We start from the raw sequence: 22,849 nt of genomic DNA on the forward strand, positions 1-22,849 counted from the left end.
CCAGGCAGGCTAGAACAAACACTCAAAGTTTTTGAACGATTTCAAGCTGTATGCAGCAGGAGAGAAATGGGTTGAGAAAGAGATGGAGAGAGAGAGATCTGGATAGAGAGAGAGAGATCTGGATAGAGAGAGAGAGATCTGGATAGAGAGAGAGAGATCTGGATAGAGAGAGAGAGATCTGGATAGAGAGAGAGAGATCTGGATAGAGAGAGAGAGAGATCTGGATAGAGGGAGAGAGATCTGGATAGAGGGAGAGAGATCTGGATAGAGAGAGAGAGATCTGGATAGAGAGAGAGAGATCTGGATAGAGAGAGAGAGATCTGGATAGAGAGAGAGAGATCTGGATAGAGAGAGAGAGTGATAGAGAGAGAGAGAGAGATCTGGATATAGAGAGCGATCTGGATAGAGAGAGAGATCTGGATAGAGAGAAAGAGATGTAGAGAGAGAGATCTGGATAGAGAGAGAGATCTGGATAGAGAGAAAGAGATGGAGAGAGAGAGAGATCTGGATAGAGAGAGAGAGCGATAGAGAGAGAGAGATCTGGATAGAGAGAGAGCGATAGAGAGAGAGAGATCTGGATAGAGAGAGAGATCCGGATAGAGAGAGAGATCTGGATAGAGAGAGAGAGATCTGGACAGAGGGAGAGAGATCTGGATAGAGGGAGAGAGATCTGGATAGAGGGAGAGAGATCTGGATAGAGGGAGAGAGATCTGGATAGAGAGCGAGAGATCTGGATAGAGAGAGAGAGATCTGGATAGAGAGAGATATAGATCTGGATAGAGAGAGAGAGAGAGAGATCTGGATAGAGAGAGAGAGAGATCTGGATAGAGAGAGAGAGATCTGGATAAAGAGAGAGAGATCTGGATAGAGAGAGAGAGCGATAGAGAGAGAGAGAGGGAGAGGGAGAGAGATCTGGATAGAGAGAGAGAGCAATAGAGAGAGAGAGGGAGAGAGAGAGAGCGATATAGAGAGAGAGGGAGAGAGAGAGATCTGGATAGAGAGAGAGATCTGGATAGAGAGAGAGGGAGAGATCTGAATAGAGAGAGAGAGATCTGGATAGAGAAAGAGAGCGAGAGAGAGAGAGAGAGAGAGAGAGAGGGAGAGAGAGAGAGAGAGGGAGAGAGAGTGTGTGACTGTGTGTGTGTGCGTGCGTCTGGGCGTGTTAGTGATTTAACAGCTGCCTCCAGCTCCACTGACCTTTGACCTTAACTTCCTGTTTCTTAACATCAGGCCCCAAAGCAGCCTCCTGTCCAGGGCCCATATGGACCACAAACCAGGTCCGAGTAGTGCACTAGTGAATAGGGCGCTATTTGGAACACAGCCACTAACTTCAGTGTGTAACAATCACTGGTCTCTAGTGTCTGAATAACTATACATGACTAAAGACAATGTGTTGATCTCTGGAGCTTTGTGAGAAAAGGCAGATGCCAGACATACATTGCCAACAAAAGGTACTGTGTTGTACAATTGACAAACTTAATTTAAGAAAGTTATGTTGTTTGACAAGCTCGTTCATTAACCGAGTTAAACATCGACTCGACCCGCTGATGGACTGTTCTATTATCCATGGTGGCATTTTGATTTAAACCGGTAAACAACACAGAAAGTGTTTCATTCCTAAAAACAGCATAAGTGTAGAATGTGACAGGTTGACATTTATTGGGATGAATCTTGTCCTGGAGGCAGAGCTGAGCGATTTCCACTAGATGGGCCAGCTGCAAACTCAAAATTGGCTGTATCAACAAAAATTTTGTAAAAAACTAACATTAGCTTTTTTGGTCTTCATTTAAGGTTAGGGTTAGGCATAAGGATAGCAGTGTTAAGCGTTAGGGTTAAGGTTAAAAATCAGATTTGATGGCTTTGTGGCTGCCTCCAGTAGATGACTCATCCCAATAAATGCCAACCTGCTATAGAACGATGAAGACAAAAAGGAGGAGAGGCAACCAATATATAACCAGCTGAGAGGAGGGTGGGGCTGGCTGAGAGGAGGGTGGGGCTGGCTGAGAGGAGGGTGGGGCTGGCTGAGAGGAGGGTGGGGCTGGCTGAGAGGAGGGTGGGGCTGGCTGAGAGGAGAGTGGGGCTGGCTGAGAGGAGGGTGGGGCTGGCTGAGAGGAGGGTGGGGCTGGCTGAGAGGAGGGTGGGGCTGGCTGAGAGGAGGGTGGGGCTGGCTGAGAGGAGGGTGGGGCTGGCTAAGAGGAGGGTGGGGATGGCTGAGAGGAGGGTGGGGCTGGCTGAGAGGAGGGTGGGGCTGGCTGAGAGGAGGGTGGGGCTGGCTGAGAGGAGGGTGGGGCTGGCTGAGAGGAGGGTGGGGCTGGCTGAGAGGAGGGTGGGGCTGGCTGAGAGGAGGGTGGGGCTGGCTGAGAGGAGAGTGGGGCTGTTTGAGAGGAGGGTGGGGCTGGCTGAGAGGAGGGTGGGGCTGGCTGAGAGGAGGGTGGGGCTGGCTGAGAGGAGGGTGGGGCTGGCTAAGAGGAGGGTGGGGCTGGCTGAGAGGAGGGTGGGGCTGGCTGAGAGGAGGGTGGGGCTGGCAGAGAGGAGGGTGGGGCTGGCTGAGAGGAGGGTGGGGCTGGCCGAGACGAGGGTGGGGCTGGCTGAGAGGAGGGTGGGGCTGGCTGAAAGAAGCTGAGAGGAGGGTGGGGCTGGCTGAGAAGAGGTTGGGGCTGGCCGAGATGAGGGTGGGGTTGGCTGAAAGCTGAGAGGGTGGTGCTGGCTGAAAGAAGCTGAGAGGAGAGTGGGGCTGGCTGAGAGGAGGGTGAGGCTGGCTGAGAGGAGGGTGGGGCTGGCTGAAAGAAGCTGAGAGGAGGGTGGGGCTGGCTGAGAAGAGGTTGGGGCTGGCCGAGATGAGGGTGGGGTTGGCTGAAAGAGGCTGAGAGGAGTGTAGGGCTGGCTGAAAGAAGCTGAGAGGAGGTTGGGGCCGGCTGAAAGAAGCTGAGAGGGTGGTGCTGGCTGAAAGAAGCTGAGAAGAGAGTGGGGCTGGCTGAGAGGAGGGTGAGGCTGGCTGAGAGGAGGGTGGGGCTGGCTGAAAGAAGCTGAGAGGAGGGTGGGGCTGGCTGAGAAGAGGTTGGGGCTGGCCGAGATGAGGGTGGGGTTGGCTGAGAGAAGGGTGGGGCTGGCTGAAAGAGACTGAGAGGAGGGTGGGGCTTGCTGAAAGAGACAGAGGAGGGTGGGGCTGGCTGAGAGGAGGTTGGGATTGGCTGAGAGAAGGGTGGGGCTGGCTGAAAGAGACTGAGAGGAGGGTGGGGCTGGCTGAGAGGAGGTTGGGATTGGCTGAGAGGAGGGTGGGGCTGGCTGAAAGAGACGGAGAGGAGGGTGGGGCTGGCTGAAAGAGACTGAGAGGAGGGTGGGGCCGGCTGAAAGAGACTGAGAGGAGGGTGGGGCTGGCTGAAAGAGACTGAGAGGAGGGTGGGGCTGGCTGAGAGAAGGGTGGGGCTGGCTGAAAGAGACTGAGAGGAGGGTGGGGCTGGCTGAGAGGAGGTTGGGATTGGCTGAGAGGAGGGTGGGGCTGGCTGAAAGAGACTGAGAGGAGGGTGGGGCTGGCTGAGAGGAGGTTGGGATTAGCTGAGAGGAGGGTGGGGCTGGCTGAAAGAGACTGAGAGGAGGGTGGGGCTGGCTGAGAGGAGGTTGGGATTAGCTGAGAGGAGGGTGGGGCTGGCTGAAAGAGGCACTGCTAATAAAATGTACAATCAAATCAAATCAAATGTTATTGGTCACATACGTATGTTTAGCAGATGTTATTGCAGGTGTAGTGACATGCTTGTGTTTCTAGTTCCGACAGAGCAGTAACATCTAACATTAACAGCCTCCGTCTGCTTTAACAGAGTAACGTCAAATGTATTATCAGGCCAATCAGGCCAATCAGGCCAATCTCCTACGGTGACGGCAGCCATTACGTCCACTCTCAAAAAAAACTAACAGTTACAGACACACAAATATTAAACCTCCCTGTTGTTGTTATGGTGAGAGGTTAGTATGTCTTGGAGGGGGGGGGGGATGATATAAACTGCTAACCTCCCTGTTGTTGTTATGGTGAGAGGTTAGTATGTCTTGGGGGGGGGGGGGGGGGGGGATGATATAAACTGCTAACCTCCCTGTTGTTGTTATGGTGAGAGGTTAGTATGTCTTGGGGGGGGGGGGGGGGGATGATATAAACTGCTAACCTCCCTGTTGTTGTTATGGTGAGAGGTTAGTATGTCTTGGGGGGGGGGGGGGGGGGGGTGATATAAACTGCTAACCTCCCTGTTGTTGTTATGGTGAGAGGTTAGTATGTCTTGGGGGGGGGGGGGGGGGGGGGATGATATAAACTGCTAACCTCCCTGTTGTTGTTATGGTGAGAGGTTAGTATGTCTTGGGGGGGGGGGGGATGATATAAACTGCTAACCTCCCTGTTGTTGTTATGGTGAGAGGTTAGTATGTCTTGGGGGGGGGGGGGGTGATGATATAAACTGCTAACCTCCCTGTTGTCGTTATGGTGAGAGGTTAGTATGTCTTGGGGGGGGGGGGGATGATATAAACTGCTAACCTCCCTGTTGTTGTTATGGTGAGAGGTTAGTATGTCTTGGGGGGGGGGGGGGGGGGATGATATAAACTGCTAACCTCCCTGTTGTTGTTATGGTGAGAGGTTAGTATGTCTTGGGGGGGTGATATAAACTGCCACTCCACAATACTTATTTTCCACCATAATTTGCAAATAAATTCATTAAAAATCCTACAATGTGATTTTCTGGATTTTTTTTCTCATTTTGTCTGTCATAGTTGACGTGTACCTATGATGAAAATTACAGGCCTCTCTCATCTTTTTAAGTGGGAGAACTTGCACAATTGGTGGCTGACTAAATACTTTTTTGCCCCACTGTATCTCTACTACCATATATATCTCTACAGCCATATATATCTCTACTACCATATATATCTCTACAGCCATATATATCTCTACTACCATATATATCTCTACAGCCATATATATCTCTACAGCCATATAGATCTCTACTACCATATATATCTCTACTACCATATATATCTCTACAGCCATATAGATCTCTACAGCCATATATATCTCTACAGCCATATATATCTCTACTACCATATATATCTCTACTACCATATATATCTCTACTACCATATATATCTCTACAGCCATATATATCTCTACTACCATATATATCTCTACAGTCATATTTATCTCTACTACCATATATATCTCTACAGTCATATATATCTCTACTACCATATATATCTCTACAGCCATATACATCTCTACAGCCATATAGATCTCTACTACCATATATATCTCTACAGCCATATAGATCTCTACTACCATATACAGTTGAAGTCGGAAGTTTACATACACTTAGGTTGGAGTCATTAAAACTTGTTTTTCAACCACTCCACACATTTCTTGTTAACAAACTACAGCTTTTGCGAAGTCGGTAAGGACATCTACTTTGTGCATGACAAGTAATTTTTCCAACAATTGTATACAGACAGATTATTTCACTTCTAATTCACTGTATCACAATTCCAGTGGGTCAGAAGTTTACATACACTAAGTTGACTGTGCCTTTAAACAGCTTGGAAAATTCCAGAAAATGATGTCATGGCTTTAGAAGCTTCTGATAGGCTAATTGATATAATTTGAGTCAATTGGAGGTGTACCTGTGGATGTATTTCAAGGCCTACCTTCAAACTCAGTGCCTCTTTGCTTGACATTGAGGGAAAATCAAAAGATATCAGCCAAGACCTCAGAAAAAAAATTGTAGACCTCCACAAGTCTGGATCATCCTTGGGAGCAATTTCCAAACACCTGAAGACCAGGGTTATTTGGAGAGAGAGAGAGAGAGCATTACTTGTATTTATTATTGTTCTCATTCTGTCTGTCTGTCCGTCCATTCGTCCGTCCGTCCATAACACCAGGTGGAGTGACCCTCATCCTCTCTGCTTTCTGAAAATCAGCCAGGTTCTTAAAAGCTCCCAGCCTCACAACTAATACCCAGTACCACACATAGGAGCCGGGTGGCGCCAACAGGGGGAAATTAAACCAAGACAAAAATGGAGGACCCACCACCCCGGTCCTTCTCTCCTTCTCTCAGAAAAGACACCAACAAAAGGCGGATCGAGCAAATTTACATTTTCTTCAACAATTTTCACAAAGCGTGATGTGAATATATATATATTTTTTTAATCAAATGCTTTGGTTGCACTGAATCCCTTTTCAACCAAGATAGTGTGTTTCTTTGTCATGAAGAACCTTGGCTGGTGTAAGAGGGATTTGGTGAGTGAGGAGTATACTGTGTGAGACAGATGGGAGCAGCTGGAGGGATTAGAAGCCACAATTGTTTCCAAATGGACAGTTAGTTAGTACATGCTACACCTGTCCACAGTGTTGGCACTGGGTTACTGGACAACACAGGAGGCTGCTGAGGGGAGGATGACTCATAATAATGGCCAGAACAGAGCAAATGGAATGGATACAAACAACCTGTTCCTGGAGAGCTACCGTCCTGTAGGTTCTCTCTCTAACCCTGTTCCTGGAGAGCTACCGTCCTGTAGGTTCTCTCTCTAACCCTGTTCCTGGAGAGATACCGTCCTGTAGGTTCTCTCTCTAACCCTGTTCCTGGAGAGATACCGTCCTGTAGGTTCTCTCTCTAACCCTGTTCCTGGAGAGATACCGTCCTGTAGGTTCTCTCTCTAACCCTGTTCCTGGAGAGATACCGTCCTGTAGGTTCTCTCTCTAACCCTGTTCCTGGAGAGATACCGTCCTGTAGGTTCTCTCTCTAACCCTGTTCCTGGAGAGATACCGTCCTGTAGGTTCTCTCTCTAACCCTGTTCCTGGAGAGATACCGTCCTGTAGGTTCTCTCTCTAACCCTGTTCCTGGAGAGATACCGTCCTGTAGGTTCTCTCTCTAACCCTGTTCCTGGAGAGATACCGTCCTGTAGGTTCTCTCTCTAACCCTGTTCCTGGAGGGCTACCGTCCTGTAGGTTCTCTCTCTAACCCTGTTCCTGGAGAGATACCGTCCTGTAGGTTCTCTCTCTAACCCTGTTCCTGGAGAGATACCGTCCTGTAGGTTCTCTCTCTAACCCTGTTCCTGGAGAGATACCGTCCTGTAGGTTCTCTCTCTAACCCTGTTCCTGGAGAGATACCGTCCTGTAGGTTCTCTCTCTAACCCTGTTCCTGGAGAGATACCGTCCTGTAGGTTCTCTCTCTAACCCTGTTCCTGGAGAGATACCGTCCTGTAGGTTCTCTCTCTAATCCTGTTCCTGGAGAGATACCGTCCTGTAGGTTCTCTCTCTAACCCTGTTCCTGGAGAGATACCGTCCTGTAGGTTCTCTCTCTAACCCTGTTCCTGAAGGGATACCGTCCTGTAGGTTCTCTCTCTAACCCTGTTCCTGGAGAGCTACCGTCCTGTAGGTTCTGTCTCTAACACTGTTCCTGGAGAGCTACCGTCCTGTAGGTTCTCTCTCTAACCCTGTTCCTGGAGAGCTACCGTCCTGTAGGTTCTCTCTCTAACCCTGTTCCTGGAGAGCTACCGTCCTGTAGGTTCTCTCTCTAACCCTGTTCCTGGAGAGCTACCGTCCTGTAGGTTCTCTCTCTAACCCTGTTCCTGGAGAGATACCGTCCTGTAGGTTCACTCTCTAACCCTGTTCCTGGAGAGCTACTGTCCTGTAGGTTCTCTCTCTAACCCTGTTCCTGGAGAGCTACCATCCTGTAGGTTCTCTCTCTAACCCTGTTCCTGGAGAGCTACGATCCTGTAGGTTCTCTCTCTAACCCTCACCGTAGCAGGGAGAGACTCACCGTAGCAGGGAAAGACTCACCGTAGCAGGGAGAGACTCACCGTAGCAGGGAGAGACTCACCGTAGCAGGGAGAGACTCGCCGTAGCAGGGAGAGACTCGCCGTAGCAGGGAAAGACTCGCCGTAGCAGGGAAAGACTCACCGTAGCAGGGAAAGACTCACCGTAGCAGGGAAAGACTCGCCGTAGCAGGGAAAGACTCACCGTAGCAGGGAGAGTGGAGTCATGCAGGGCTGACATCGTAGCAGGGAAAGATTTGCCAAAGCACGGAAAGTGGAGTCATGCAGGCCTGGTTTCAGCAGTACTAACAAATAAACATGTTGTTCTCAGCATGAGTGTGTCTGAGATATTCTAGTCTAACTAGAGAGAGAGGCAGAGAGCGAGAGAGACCCCACAAAGCCCCAGAACAGCAAAACAATTAGACCCAACCAAATCATGAGAAAACAAAAAGACAATTACTTGACACATGGGAAAGAATTCACAAAAAAAACTGAGCAAACTAGAATGCTATTTGGCCCTAAATAGAGAGTACACAGTGGCAGAATACCTGACCACTGTGACTGACCTAAACTTAAGGAAAGCTTTGACTATGTACAGACTCAGTGAGCATAGCCTTGCTATTGAGAAAGGTCGCCGTAGGCAGACATGGCTCTCAAGAGAAGACAGGCTATGTGCACACTGCCAACAAAATGAGGTAGAAACTGAGCTGCACTTCCTAACTTCCTGCCAAATGTATGACCATATTAGAGACACATATTTCCCTCAGATTACACAGATCCACAAAGAATTCAAAAACAAACCCAATTTTGACAAACTCCCATATCTACTGGGTGAAATACCACAGTGTGCCATCACAGCAGCAATATTTGACATGTTGTCACAAGAAAAGGGCAACCAGTGAAGAACAAACATCATTTTAAATACAACCCATAGTTATGTTTATTTATTTTCCCTTTGGTACTATAACTATTTGCACATCGTTACAACACTGTATATAGACATAATATGACATTTGAAATGTCTTTATTCTTTTAGAACTTCTGTGAGTGTCATGTTAAGTGTTAATTTTTCTTGTTTATTTCACTTTGGTTTATTATCTACTTCACTTGCTTTGGCAATGTAAACATAAATGTATGTTTCCCATGCCAATAAAACCCTTGAATTTGAAATGAGAGAGAGAGAGAGAGAGAGAGAGAGAGCGAGAGAGAGAGAGAGACACACACCTATTCCCTTTACAGTGCACTACTTTTGACCAGGGCCATAGGGCCTACGTAGGGAATAGGATGCCAGTCCTAGTCGGGAAGGTAGACTCTAACTCACTGCTTTAAGACGTGAAATAACAGAGACCATGTAAGTACATTCCCAATTCAGGTGTTAAAGGAAACAGGAAACTCTTAGTTGAAGCTATGGCTCTCAAACCCCTGGTCTCTCTGGAGCAACAGAATGTAAATGTTGTTGTCCTACTTCCTGCATGACGTGTCACTTCCATTATCAGTGGAACTTGGTCTACGGTCAATGAAAAGACGTTAACAAACATGCATTGTGGTTGTATGTTCTGTTCCTTGCGTTCACAGCTGCAATACGTTTTTCTGTCTTTTCGAAGAAAGGTCTACTTGCAATGACTGTGATATCTGAGATGTTTTCCTACTAAACTTAGTTGAAAACACAATGTAAACCGCTCTGAATTAGAGCATCTGCAAAATGACTAAAATGTAAATGTAGATGTTCTATATGTGGTGAGAGAGAGAGACAGAGAGAGTGAAAGAGAGGGAGAGAGGAAGGGAGAGAGAGGGAGAGAGGGAGAGAAAATGAGAGAGAGAGAGAGAGAGAGAGAGAGAGAGAGAGAGAGAGAGAATGAGGGAGTTCTTCAGAATGTTCTGTATTGTATGGTCTGGCGTTTTACCTCCATCCCAGGTGTCTTGGTGCGTCTCCGTCCCGTTCTGGGATAATACTGCGGAGGTGTCTTCTGGCACAGTGTTGTCTCCATCAGGGTCTTCCTCCACTATGTGTAGCTTGTCCTCATCGTCAGAATCTGACTGGGCCTCCACAACGTTGTTGTAATTCGTTACTGCAAAGAGACAAGAGAGAGGGAGGAGACAACCAGGAGGGACAATGAGTAGGAAGTTAGTAGGCTACACCTTGTATGAGTCAGAACAGCTCATAGGACACAAGTCTATCTCCTGTTTCTGTAGTGGAGTAGCTTGATGTACAGTACACCCCCTGGATGCTAGGTCGATTAGAGATAGAGGAAGTCTGGGCTTACAGTTTAGTGGATCACTGTTGCATTGTTGTTGCAGATATACAACGTCTTATTTTAAGTAGAATGATAAGAAAATCACTACATGTTGGAATTCTTAAGAGGATAAAAACAAATTTAAAAAAGCTTAAATGACAACAGAGCGATTGAAAACGTAATGCAAAATAATCAAATCATTTCAAACACAACAAAAAAAATGGTGTAACCTTTACCCTCTAACCTTTACCCTCTAAAAAAATGTTTAAATCTCTGCTTAGGACCAGTATCTATAACACTGCAAGCTATCTTGAATGTAATTTTCTCAAGTGGTGAACTGTGAACCTGAGACTTGTGTTCCAGCGTTTACACAGCCCCATTGACAGATAAAAGAGAGAGAGAGAGAGAGAGAGAGTCACACATACACCCAGGCCATGACCAGGCAAACAGGCCCATCCCCCACTCTTACACTAGACCAAGCCAATGGCATGTACCAGATGCTCTGCTCACACTTACTGGTTCAAGGCCAAACCACACGACTAACAACATTGGACACTTTATGGGACACAAAGCCTACACTATCTCATCCTGGAACATCCCAGACCTGAGGTCATCTGCCTTTGACCTAAAGAGCAGGAACTTGGACTTCAACAAATAAATCATAAACACAGACATTGTCATGCTACAAGAAACATGGTATAGATGAGATGGACCCACTGGTTTTCCTCTAGGTTACAGAGAGCTGGTGGTCCGATTAACCAAACTACCAGGTGTGAAACAGCAAAGGGATGAGTTATACTCATTTAGTATAGAGCAGACCTAACTCAATCTATTACATTAATCATAACAGGAACATTTTACATTTGGTCAGAAATTCAAAAGGAAATGATCTTAACAGAGAGAAATGTCTCCCTGTGTGTTACCTATATCCCCCCACTAGAATCCCCATACTTTAATGAAGACATCTTCTCCATCCTGGAGGGGGAAATCAATCATTTCCAGGCCCAGGGACAGGTACTAGTCTGTGGCGACACCCTCAGCACACAAGGGGACAAACATCTGCCTGGTGGTGACAGCATTCCCTCCCCCATGTGGCCCCATAGACACAACTATGACAACATAACCAACAAAACGGGTAACATCTCCAGCAGCTTTGTTGCACGCTGGGTATTTACATAGTTAATGGTAGATTTCGAGGGGACTCCTATGGTAGGTACACTTATAACTCATCTCTTGGCAGTAGTACTGACGACTACTTTATCACTGACCTCAACCCAGAGTCTCTCAGAGTTCACAGTCAGCGCACTGACACCCCTATCAGACCACAGCAAAATCACACTCTACTTGAACAGAGCTATGCTCAATCATGAGGCATCAAAGTCAAAGGAACTGAATAATCACTAAAACAATACAGAAATACACTATGGAAAAAGAAGGAACAGCATGTCAGAAATCAGCTCAATGTAATTGAAGAATCCATAGAATCTAACCATTTCTGGGAAAATTGGAAAAAACTAAACAAACAACAACACAAAGAATTATTTATCCAAAACGGAGATGTGTGGCTAAACCACTTCTCCAATCTTGTTGGCTCTATAACAAAGAACAAACAGCAAAAACATATACATGATCAAGTACAAATATTAGAATCAAATATTAAAGGCCCACTGGATTCTCCAATTACATTGAATGAACTACAGGACAAAATACAACCTCTTTAACTCTGTGGTGTTGATAGTATCCTAAAGGAAATGTTAAAATATACAGACCACAAAAAAAGACTAGTATATTTCCTCAGTAATAACAACGTACTGAGCAAATGTCAAATTGTCTTTTTACCAAATTACTGTACGACAGACCACGTATTCACCCTGCACACCCTAATTGACAAACAAACCAAAGCAAAGGCAACATCTTCTCATGTTTTGTTGATTTCAAAAAAGCTTTTGACTCAATTTGGCATGAGGGTCTACCATTCAAATTGATGGAAAGCGGTGTTGGGGGAAAGATATACAACATTATAAAATCCATTTACACAAACACCAAGTGTGCAGTTAAAATAGGCAAAAAACACACATTTCTTTCCACAGGGCCGTGGGGTGAGACAGGGACGCAGCTTAAGCCCCACCCTCTTCAACATATATAAATGAATTGGCGATGGCACTAGAACAGTCTGCAGCACCCGGCCTCACCCTACTAGAATCTGAAGTCTACTGTTTGCTGATGATCTGGTTATTCTGTCACCAACCAAGGAGGGCCTACAGCAGCACCTATATCTTCTGCACATATTCTGCCAGACCTGGGACCTGACAGTAAATCTCAGTAACTCAAAAATAATGGTGTTCCAAAAAAGTCGCCAGGACCACAAATACAAATTCCATCTAGACACTGTTGCCCTAGAGCACACAAACAACTATACATATCTCGGCCTAAACATCAGCGCCACAGGTAACTTCCACAAAGCTGTGAACGATCTGAGAGACAAGGCAAGAAAGGCCTTCTACACCATCAAAAGGAACATAAAATTCGACATACCAATTAGGCTCTGGCGAAAAATACCTGAATCAGTTATAGAAACCATTGCCCTTCATGGCTGTGAGGTCTGGGGTCCACTCACCAACCAAGAATTCACAAAATGAAACAAACACCAAATTGAGACCAACTAATGATCAAAATCCAGAAAAGAGCCGTTCAATTCTACAACCACCTAAAAGGAAGCGATTCCCAAACAGTCCATAACAAAGCCATCACCTACAGAGAGATGAATCTGGAGAAGAGTCCCCCTAAAAGCAAGTTGGTCCTGGGACTCCAACAGAATTAGACCCAACCAAATCAGGTAAAACAAAAAGAGTATTACTTGACACATTGGACAGAATTCACAAAAAAACTAGAATGCTATTTGGCCCTAAACAGAGAGTACACAGTGGCAGAATACCTGTCCACTGTGACTGACTCTAAACAGAGAGTACACAGTGGCAGAATACCTGTCCACTGTGACTGACCCTAAACAGAGAGTACACAGTGGCAGAATACCTGTCCACTGTGACTGACCCTAAACAGAGAGTACACAGTGGCAGAATACCTGTCCACTGTGACTGACCCTAAACAGAGAGTACACAGTGGCAGAATACCTGTCCACTGTGACTGACCCTAAACAGAGAGTACACAGTGGCAGAATACCTGACCACTGTGACTGACCCTAAACAGAGAGTACACAGTGGCAGAATACCTGTCCACTGTGACTGACCCTAAACAGAGAGTACACAGCGGCAGAATACCTGTCCACTGTGACTGACTCTAAACAGAGAGTACACAGTGGCAGAATACCTGACCACTGTGACTGACTCTAAACAGAGAGTACACAGTGGCAGAATACCTGTCCACTGTGACTGACCCTAAACAGAGAGTACACAGTGGCAGAATACCTGACCACTGTGACTGACCCTAAACAGAGAGTACACAGTGGCAGAATACCTGACCACTGTGACTGACCCTAAACAGAGAGTACACAGTGGCAGAATACCTGACCACTGTGACTGACCCTAAACAGAGAGTACACAGTGGCAGAATACCTGACCACTGTGACTGACCCTAAACAGAGAGTACACAGTGGCAGAATACCTGACCACTGTGACTGACCCTAAACAGAGAGTACACAGTGGCAGAATACCTGACCACTGTGACTGACCCTAAACAGAGAGTACACAGTGGCAGAATACCTGTCCACTGTGACTGACCCTAAACAGAGAGTACACAGTGGCAGAATACCTGTCCACTGTGACTGACTCTAAACAGAGAGTACACAGTGGCAGAATACCTGACCACTGTGACTGACCCTAAACAGAGAGTACACAGTGGCAGAATACCTGACCACTGTGACTGACTCTAAACAGAGAGTACACAGTGGCAGAATACCTGACCACTGTGACTGACTCTAAACAGAGAGTACACAGTGGCAGAATACCTGACCACTGTGACTGACTCTAAACAGAGAGTACACAGTGGCAGAATACCTGACCACTGTGACTGACTCTAAACAGAGAGTACACAGTGGCAGAATACCTGACCACTGTGACTGACCCTAAACAGAGAGTACACAGTGGCAGAATACCTGTCCACTGTGACTGACTCTAAACAGAGAGTACACAGTGGCAGAATACCTGACCACTGTGACTGACCCTAAACAGAGAGTACACAGTGGCAGAATACCTGACCACTGTGACTGACCCTAAACAGAGAGTACACAGTGGCAGAATACCTGACCACTGTGACTGACCCTAAACAGAGAGTACACAGTGGCAGAATACCTGTCCACTGTGACTGACCCTAAACAGAGAGTACACAGTGGCAGAATACCTGACCACTGTGACTGACCCTAAACAGAGAGTACACAGTGGCAGAATACCTGTCCACTGTGACTGACCCTAAACAGAGAGTACACAGTGGCAGAATACCTGACCACTGTGACTGACCCTAAACAGAGAGTACACAGTGGCAGAATACCTGTCCACTGTGACTGACCCTAAACAGAGAGTACACAGTGGCAGAATACCTGTCCACTGTGACTGACCCTAAACAGAGAGCACACAGTGGCAGAATACCTGTCCACTGTGACTGACTCTAAACAGAGAGTACACAGTGGCAGAATACCTGTCCACTGTGACTGACCCTAAACAGAGAGTACACAGTGGCAGAATACCTGTCCACTGTGACTGACCCTAAACAGAGAGTACACAGTGGCAGAATACCTGTCCACTGTGACTGACCCTAAACAGAGAGTACACAGTGGCAGAATACCTGTCCACTGTGACTGACCCTAAACAGAGAGTACACAGTGGCAGAATACCTGACCACTGTGACTGACTCTAAACAGAGAGTACACAGTGGCAGAATACCTGACCACTGTGACTGACCCTAAACAGAGAGTACACAGTGGCAGAATACCTGACCACTGTGACTGACCCTAAACAGAGAGTACACAGTGGCAGAATACCTGTCCACTGTGACTGACCCTAAACAGAGAGTACACAGTGGCAGAATACCTGACCACTGTGACTGACCCTAAACAGAGAGTACACAGTGGCAGAATACCTGTCCACTGTGACTGACCCTAAACAGAGAGTACACAGTGGCAGAATACCTGTCCACTGTGACTGACCCTAAACAGAGAGCACACAGTGGCAGAATACCTGTCCACTGTGACTGACTCTAAACAGAGAGTACACAGTGGCAGAATACCTGTCCACTGTGACTGACCCTAAACAGAGAGTACACAGTGGCAGAATACCTGTCCACTGTGACTGACCCTAAACAGAGAGTACACAGTGGCAGAATACCTGTCCACTGTGACTGACCCTAAACAGAGAGTACACAGTGGCAGAATACCTGTCCACTGTGACTGACCCTAAACAGAGAGTACACAGTGGCAGAATACCTGTCCACTGTGACTGACCCTAAACAGAGAGTACACAGTGGCAGAATACCTGTCCACTGTGACTGACCCTAAACAGAGTACACAGTGGCAGAATACCTGTCCACTGTGACTGACCCTAAACAGAGAGTACACAGTGGCAGAATACCTGTCCACTGTGACTGACCCTAAACAGAGAGTACACAGTGGCAGAATACCTGTCCACTGTGACTGACCCTAAACAGAGAGTACACAGTGGCAGAATACCTGTCCACTGTGACTGACCCTAAACAGAGAGTACACAGTGGCAGAATACCTGTCCACTGTGACTGACTCTAAACAGAGAGTACACAGTGGCAGAATACCTGACCACTGTGACTGACCCTAAACAGAGAGTACACAGTGGCAGAATACCTGACCACTGTGACTGACCCTAAACAGAGAGTACACAGTGGCAGAATACCTGTCCACTGTGACTGACTCTAAACAGAGAGTACACAGTGGCAGAATACCTGACCACTGTGACTGACCCTAAACAGAGAGTACACAGTGGCAGAATACCTGACCACTGTGACTGACCCTAAACAGAGAGTACACAGTGGCAGAATACCTGACCACTGTGACTGACCCTAAACAGAGAGTACACAGTGGCAGAATACCTGACCACTGTGACTGACCCAAACTTAAAGAAAGCTTTGACTATGTACAGACTCAGTGAGCATAGAGTTGCTATTGAGAGAGACCGCCTTAGGCAAGCCTGGCTCTCAAGAGAAGACAGGCTATGTGCACACTGCCCACAAAATGAGGTGGAAACTGAGCTGCACTTCCTAACCTCCTGCCAAATGTACGACCATATTAGAGACACATATTTCCCTCAGATTACACAGACCCACCAAGAATTTGAAAACAAACCCAATTTTGATAAACTCCCATATCTACTGGGTGAAATACCACAGTGTGCCATCACAGCAGCAAGAAAAGGGCAACCAGTGAACATCATCATACAAACATCATTGTAAATACAACCCATATTTATGTTTATTTATTTTCCCTTTTGTACTTTAACTATTTGCACATCATTACAACACTGTATATATACACATAATATGACATGTGAAATGTCTTTATTCCTTTGGAACTTTTGTGAGTGTCATGTTTACTGTTAATTTTGTAAAGTTTGTTTCACTATTGCTCATTATCTATTTAACTTGCTTTGGCAATCTAAACATACGTTTCCCATAATAATAAAGCCCTTTGAATTGGGGAGAGAGGGAGACAGAGACAGGTGGGCCATAGAGACCGGTCGTCCCAGGCAAACCTGATTACCTAAAGAGGACAGGCTGTGCTCATTCTGCCCTCAGGAAGAGATAGACAGAGCTGCATCTTCTGTCAAATTGTGACAGATATTTTGAAGTAAGAAATTCTACCCCGAAATTATAAAAACAAAATGAAGAATTTGAAAACTTACTGTAAATGATGAAGATAAATGTAAATACGTACATGGTGAAAAACAAAATACTGTGTTTTATCAGCCAAATGTGTGTCCTCCTTCCACAACCTGAGGGACACACAGTGAGAAGTAGACAGCAAGTAGAGTGTGATTAGTCATATTAGTGTCACGCCCTGACCATAGTTTACTTTGTATTTTCTATGTTTTGATTGGTCAGGGTGTGATCTGAGTGGGTATTCTATGTTTCATGTCTTGTTTGTCTATTTCTATGTTCAGCCTGATATGGTTCTCAGTCAGAGGCAGGTGTTCGTCATTGTCTCTGATTGGGAACCATATTTAGGTAGCCTGGGTTTCACTGTGTGTTTGTGGGTGATTGTTCCTGTCTATGTGTTTTTCACCAGATAGGCTGTTTTAGGTTTTCGTTACGTTCATCACGTTCTTTATTTTGTAGTGTTTGCATTGATTCGTGTTTTACGTTTGTTCATTAAAACATGGATCGCAATCTACACGCTGCATTTTGGTCCGACTCTCCTTCTCACGAAGAAAACCATTACAGAATCACCCACCACAAAAGGACCAAGCAGCGTGTCAACAGGCAGGAGCAGCGCGAGGAGATGCGCAATAAGGATTTCTGGACATGGGAGGAAATCCTCGACGGGAGAGGACCCTGGGCTAAACCAGGGGAGTGTAGCCGCCCAAAGGTGCAGCGGGAGAAGAAACAACAGGAGCAGCCCAAAGAGGAGTGCAGTATGGAGTATACGACTTGGGAGGAGATCGACAGGTGGGCGGCCGACCCAGGGAGAGTGCCGGAGCCCGTCTGGGATTCGATGGAGCAGTGCGCGGAAGGATATAGGAGAATGGAGTTTGCGAAGCAAGCAAGGCGGCGCGGACGGAGGCCCCATAGTCAGCCCCAAAAATTTCTTGGGGGGGGGCTCAGGGAGAGTGTGGCAGAGTCAGGAGCCAGACCTGAGCCAACTCTCCCTGTTTATCGTGAGGAGCCAAGGAGGAGACCAGAACCAGAGCCGGTGTTGGAGGTGAGTGAAACAGAGACTGTGAAGGAGTTAATGGGGAAATTGGAGGAGAGAGAAATGAGGGAGTTGCTGTGTTGGTGCATTTTGCATAGAATTCGCCTGACGGAACGTGTCAGGGATTTGATGGCACCTGGGTTAGCGCTCCATACTCGTCCTGAGGTCCGTTTTAGTCGGCTGGTGAAGTTGATTCCAGTCTCACGCATCAGGCCTCCTGTGCCCATCCCTAGCCTTGCACGTCCTGTGCCAGCACTATGCATCAGGCCTACAGTGCGCCTCGCCTGTTCAGCGCAGCCAGAGCCTCTCTCATCTCATGCGCTATCGGAGTCTTCCGCCTGTTCAGCGCAGCCAGAGCCTCTCTCATCTCATGCGCTATCGGAGTCTTCCGCCTGTTCAGCGCAGCTAGAGCCTCTTTTCTCTCCTGCGCTATCGGAGTCTCCTGCCTGTTCAGCGCAGCCAGAGCTTTTCTCCTCTCCTGCGCTGTCGGAGTCTCCCGCCTGTTCAGCGCAGCCAGAGCCTCTCTTCTCTACTGCGCTATCGGAGTCTCCCGACTGTTCAGCGCAGCCAGAGCCTTTCTACTCTCCTGCGCTGCCGGAGTCTCCCGCCTGTTCAGCGCAGCCAGAGCCTTTCTGCTCTCCTGCGCTGCCGGAATCTCCCGCCTGTTCAGCGCAGCCGGAGCCTCTCTCCTCTCCTGCGCTGTCGGAGTCTCCCGCCTGTTCAGCGCAGCCAGAACTGCCAGTCTGCATGAAGCAGCCCGAGCTGCCAGTCTGCAAGGAGCTGTCAGTCTGCATGGAGCAGCCTGAGCTGTCCGTCTGCATGGAGCAGCCTGAGCTGTCAGTTTGCAAGGAGCAGCCAGAACTGTCAGTCTACATGAAGCAGCCAGAGCTGCCAGCCTGCAAGGAGCTGCCAGCCTGCAAGGAGCTGTCAGTCTGCATGGAGCAGCCTGAGCTGCCAGTCTGCAAGGAGCTGCCAGTCTGCAAGGAGCTGCCAGTCTGCAAGGAGCTGCCAGCCTGCAAGGAGCTGTCAGTCTGCATGGAGCAGCCTGAGCTGCCAGTCTGCAAGGAGCTGTCAGTCTGCATGGAGCTGCCAGTCTGCATGGAGCAGCCTGAGCTGTCCGTCTGCATGAAGCAGCCCGAGCTGTCAGTTTGCAAGGAGCAGCCAGAGCTGTCAGTCTACATGAAGCAGCCAGAGCTGCCAGTCTGCAAGGAGCTGCCAGTCTGCAAGGAGCTGCCAGTCTGCAAGGAGCTGCCAGCCTGCAAGGAGCTGTCAGTCTGCATGGAGCTGCCAGTCTGCAAGGAGCCGCCAGAGCTGCCTGTCGGCATGGAGCTGCCAGTCGGCCTGGAGCTGCCAGTCAGTATGGAGCAGCCAGAGCCGCCAGTCAGCATGGAGCAGCCAGTCAGCATGGAGCAGCCAGAGCTGCCAGTCGGCATGGAGCTGCCAGTCAGCATGGAGCAGCCAGAGCTGCCAGTCTGCAAGGAGCTGCCAGTCTGCAAGGAGCTGCCAGTCTGCAAGGAGCTGCCAGTCTGCAAGGAGCTGCCAGTCTGCAAGGAGCTGCCAGTCTGCAAGGAGCTGTCAGTCTGCATGGAGCAGCCAGTCAGCATGGAGCAGCCAGAGCTGCCAGTCGGCATGGAGCTGCCAGTCGGCATGGAGCTGCCAGTCAGTATGGAGCAGCCAGAGCCGCCAGTCAGCATGGAGCAGCCAGTCAGCATGGAGCAGCCAGAGCTGCCAGTCGGCATGGAGCTGCCAGTCAGCATGGAGCAGCCAGAGCTGCCAGTCAGCATTGAGCAGCCAGTCAGCATGGAGCAGCCAGATCTGCCGGTCGACCAGACTCTCCCAGATCTGCCGGTCGACCAGACTCTCCCAGATCTGCCGGTCGACCAGACTCTCCCAGATCTGCCGGTCGACCAGACTCTCCCAGATCTGCCGGTCGACCAGACTCTCCCAGATCTGCCGGTCGACCAGACTCTTCCAGAGCTGCCAGTCGACCAGACTCTTCCAGATCTGCCAGTCGACCAGACTCTTCCAGATCTGCCAGTCGACCAGACTCTTCCAGATCTGCCCGTCGTCCAGACTCTTCCAGATCTGCCAGTCGTCCAGACTCTTCCAGATCTGCCAGTCGTCCAGACTCTTCCAGATCTGCCAGTCGTCCAGACTCTTCCAGATCTGCCAGTCGACCAGACTCTTCCAGATCTGCCCGTCGTCCAGACTCTTCCAGATCTGCCAGTCGTCCAGACTCTTCCAGATCTGCCAGTCGTCCAGACTCTTCCAGATCTGCCAGTCGACCAGACTCTTCCAGATCTGCCAGTCGACCAGACTCTTCCAGATCTGCCAGTCTGCAAGGAGCCGCCAGAGCTGCCTGTCGGCATGGAGCTGCCAGTCGGCCTGGAGCTGCCAGTCAGTATGGAGCAGCCAGAGCCGCCAGTCAGCATGGAGCAGCCAGTCAGCATGGAGCAGCCAGAGCTGCCAGTCGGCATGGAGCTGCCAGTCAGCATGGAGCAGCCAGAGCTGCCAGTCTGCAAGGAGCTGCCAGTCTGCAAGGAGCTGCCAGTCTGCAAGGAGCTGCCAGTCTGCAAGGAGCTGCCAGTCTGCAAGGAGCTGCCAGTCTGCAAGGAGCTGCCAGTCTGCATGGAGCAGCCAGAGCTGCCAGTCGGCATGGAGCTGCCAGTCGGCATGGAGCTGCCAGTCAGTATGGAGCAGCCAGAGCCGCCAGTCAGCATGGAGCAGCCAGTCAGCATGGAGCAGCCAGAGCTGCCAGTCGGCATGGAGCTGCCAGTCAGCATGGAGCAGCCAGAGCTGCCAGTCAGCATTGAGCAGCCAGTCAGCATGGAGCAGCCAGATCTGCCGGTCGACCAGACTCTCCCAGATCTGCCGGTCGACCAGACTCTCCCAGATCTGCCGGTCGACCAGACTCTCCCAGATCTGCCGGTCGACCAGACTCTCCCAGAGCTGCCAGTCGACCAGACTCTTCCAGATCTGCCAGTCGACCAGACTCTTCCAGATCTGCCAGTCGACCAGACTCTTCCAGATCTGCCCGTCGTCCAGACTCTTCCAGATCTGCCAGTCGTCCAGACTCTTCCAGATCTGCCAGTCGTCCAGACTCTTCCAGATCTGCCAGTCGTCCAGACTCTTCCAGATCTGCCAGTCGTCCAGACTCTTCCAGATCTGCCAGTCGTCCAGACTCTTCCAGATCTGCCAGTCGTCCAGACTCTTCCAGATCTGCCCGTCGTCCAGACTCTTCCAGATCTGCCAGTCGTCCAGACTCTTCCAGATCTGCCAGTCGTCCAGACTCTTCCAGATCTGCCAGTCGTCCAGACTCTTCCAGATCTGCCAGTCGTCCAGACTCTTCCAGATCTGCCAGTCGTCCAGACTCTTCCAGATCTGCCAGTCGACCAGACTCTTCCAGATCTGCCAGTCGTCCAGACTCTTCCAGATCTGCCAGTCGTCCAGACTCTTCCAGATCTGCCAGTCGTCCAGACTCTCTCAGATCTGCCAGTCGTCCAGACTCTCCCAGATCCGCCAGTCGACCAGATTCTCCCAGATCCGCCAGTCGACCAGATTCTCCCAGATCCGCCAGTCGACCAGATTCTCCCAGATCCGCCAGTCGACCAGATTCTCCCAGATCCGCCAGTCGACCAGATTCTCCCAGATCCGCCAGTCGACCAGATTCTCCCAGATCCGCCAGTCGACCAGATTCTTCCAGATCTGCTAGTCGACCAGGATCTGCTGAAACCGCCAGCCAGCCAGGTTCTGGTAGTTTCTACTACCTGCCTGGGCTTCCTCTCAGTGCTGAGCTTCTTCTCAGTGCTGAGCTTCCTCTCAGTGCTGAGCTACCCATCTGTCCCGAGTTACCTCTGTCCCGAGCTGTCCCTCTGTCCCATGTTATCATTGTGGTGGGTAACCTATTTAGGGACGTTTAGGAGGGGGATTAAAACTGTCATGGAGTGGGGTCCACGTCCAGCGCCAGAGCCGCCACCGCGGACAGATGCCCACCCAGACCCTCCCCTATAGGTTCAGGTTTTGCGGCCGGAGTCCGCACCTTGGGGGGGGGGGGGTACTGTCACGCCCTGACCATAGTTTACTTTGTATTTTCTATGTTTTGATTGGTCAGGGTGTGATCTGAGTGGGTATTCTATGTTTCATGTCTTGTTTGTCTATTTCTATGTTCAGCCTGATATGGTTCTCAGTCAGAGGCAGGTGTTCGTCATTGTCTCTGATTGGGAACCATATTTAGGTAGCCTGGGTTTCACTGTGTGTTTGTGGGTGATTGTTCCTGTCTATGTGTTTTTCACCAGATAGGCTGTTTTAGGTTTTCGTTACGTTCATCACGTTCTTTATTTTGTAGTGTTTGCATTGATTCGTGTTTTACGTTTGTTCATTAAAACATGGATCGCAATCTACACGCTGCATTTTGGTCCGACTCTCCTTCTCACGAAGAAAACCATTACAATTAGTCTATTCCTTATTATTCTGGGTTGTAAATTTCTGTTAATATGATTACCACGTATTATTATTATTGCTTCATCACCAACAGTCTAGTCCTGTCTTTGACCATCGTTCTCATGTTTACTTTGACAATTTCCACGTTAATGAAGTATAACAGCGCATTCTGAAACTATTCAGACCCCTTCACTTTTTCCACATGTTGTTACGTAACAATGGATTCAATCTTTGTTGTCTCTCATCAATCTACACACATTACCCCATAATGACAACTTGAAAACTGTTTTTTAGACATTTTTGCAAAGGTAATTAAAAAATAAAATGTACATAAGTATTCAGACCCTTTGCTATGAGACTTGAAATTGAGCTCAGATGCATCCTGTTTCCATTGATCATCCTTGAGATGTTTCTACAACTTGATTTGAGTCCACCTGTAATAAATTAAATTGATTTGACATGATTTGGAAAAGCACACATCGGTCATTATAAGGTCCCACAGTTGACA

General features: G+C 48.5%; 1 protein-coding gene across 1 annotated transcript in view; it reads right to left on the bottom strand.

The window, feature by feature from the left end:
- Nucleotides 1–22,849, bottom strand: part of LOC110531011 (zinc finger E-box-binding homeobox 1) — a 130,972-nt gene that overhangs the window by 38,139 nt on the left and 69,984 nt on the right. Inside the window, exon 2 of the mRNA XM_036986887.1 lies at nucleotides 9,687–9,851. Coding sequence (XP_036842782.1) covers nucleotides 9,687–9,851 — 165 coding nt within the window. The remainder of the gene's footprint in view (nucleotides 1–9,686; nucleotides 9,852–22,849) is intronic.

Source organism: Oncorhynchus mykiss, chromosome 8 (genome assembly GCF_013265735.2).
Source record: "Oncorhynchus mykiss isolate Arlee chromosome 8, USDA_OmykA_1.1, whole genome shotgun sequence".
In the NCBI taxonomy this organism is placed as follows: domain Eukaryota; kingdom Metazoa; phylum Chordata; class Actinopteri; order Salmoniformes; family Salmonidae; genus Oncorhynchus; species Oncorhynchus mykiss.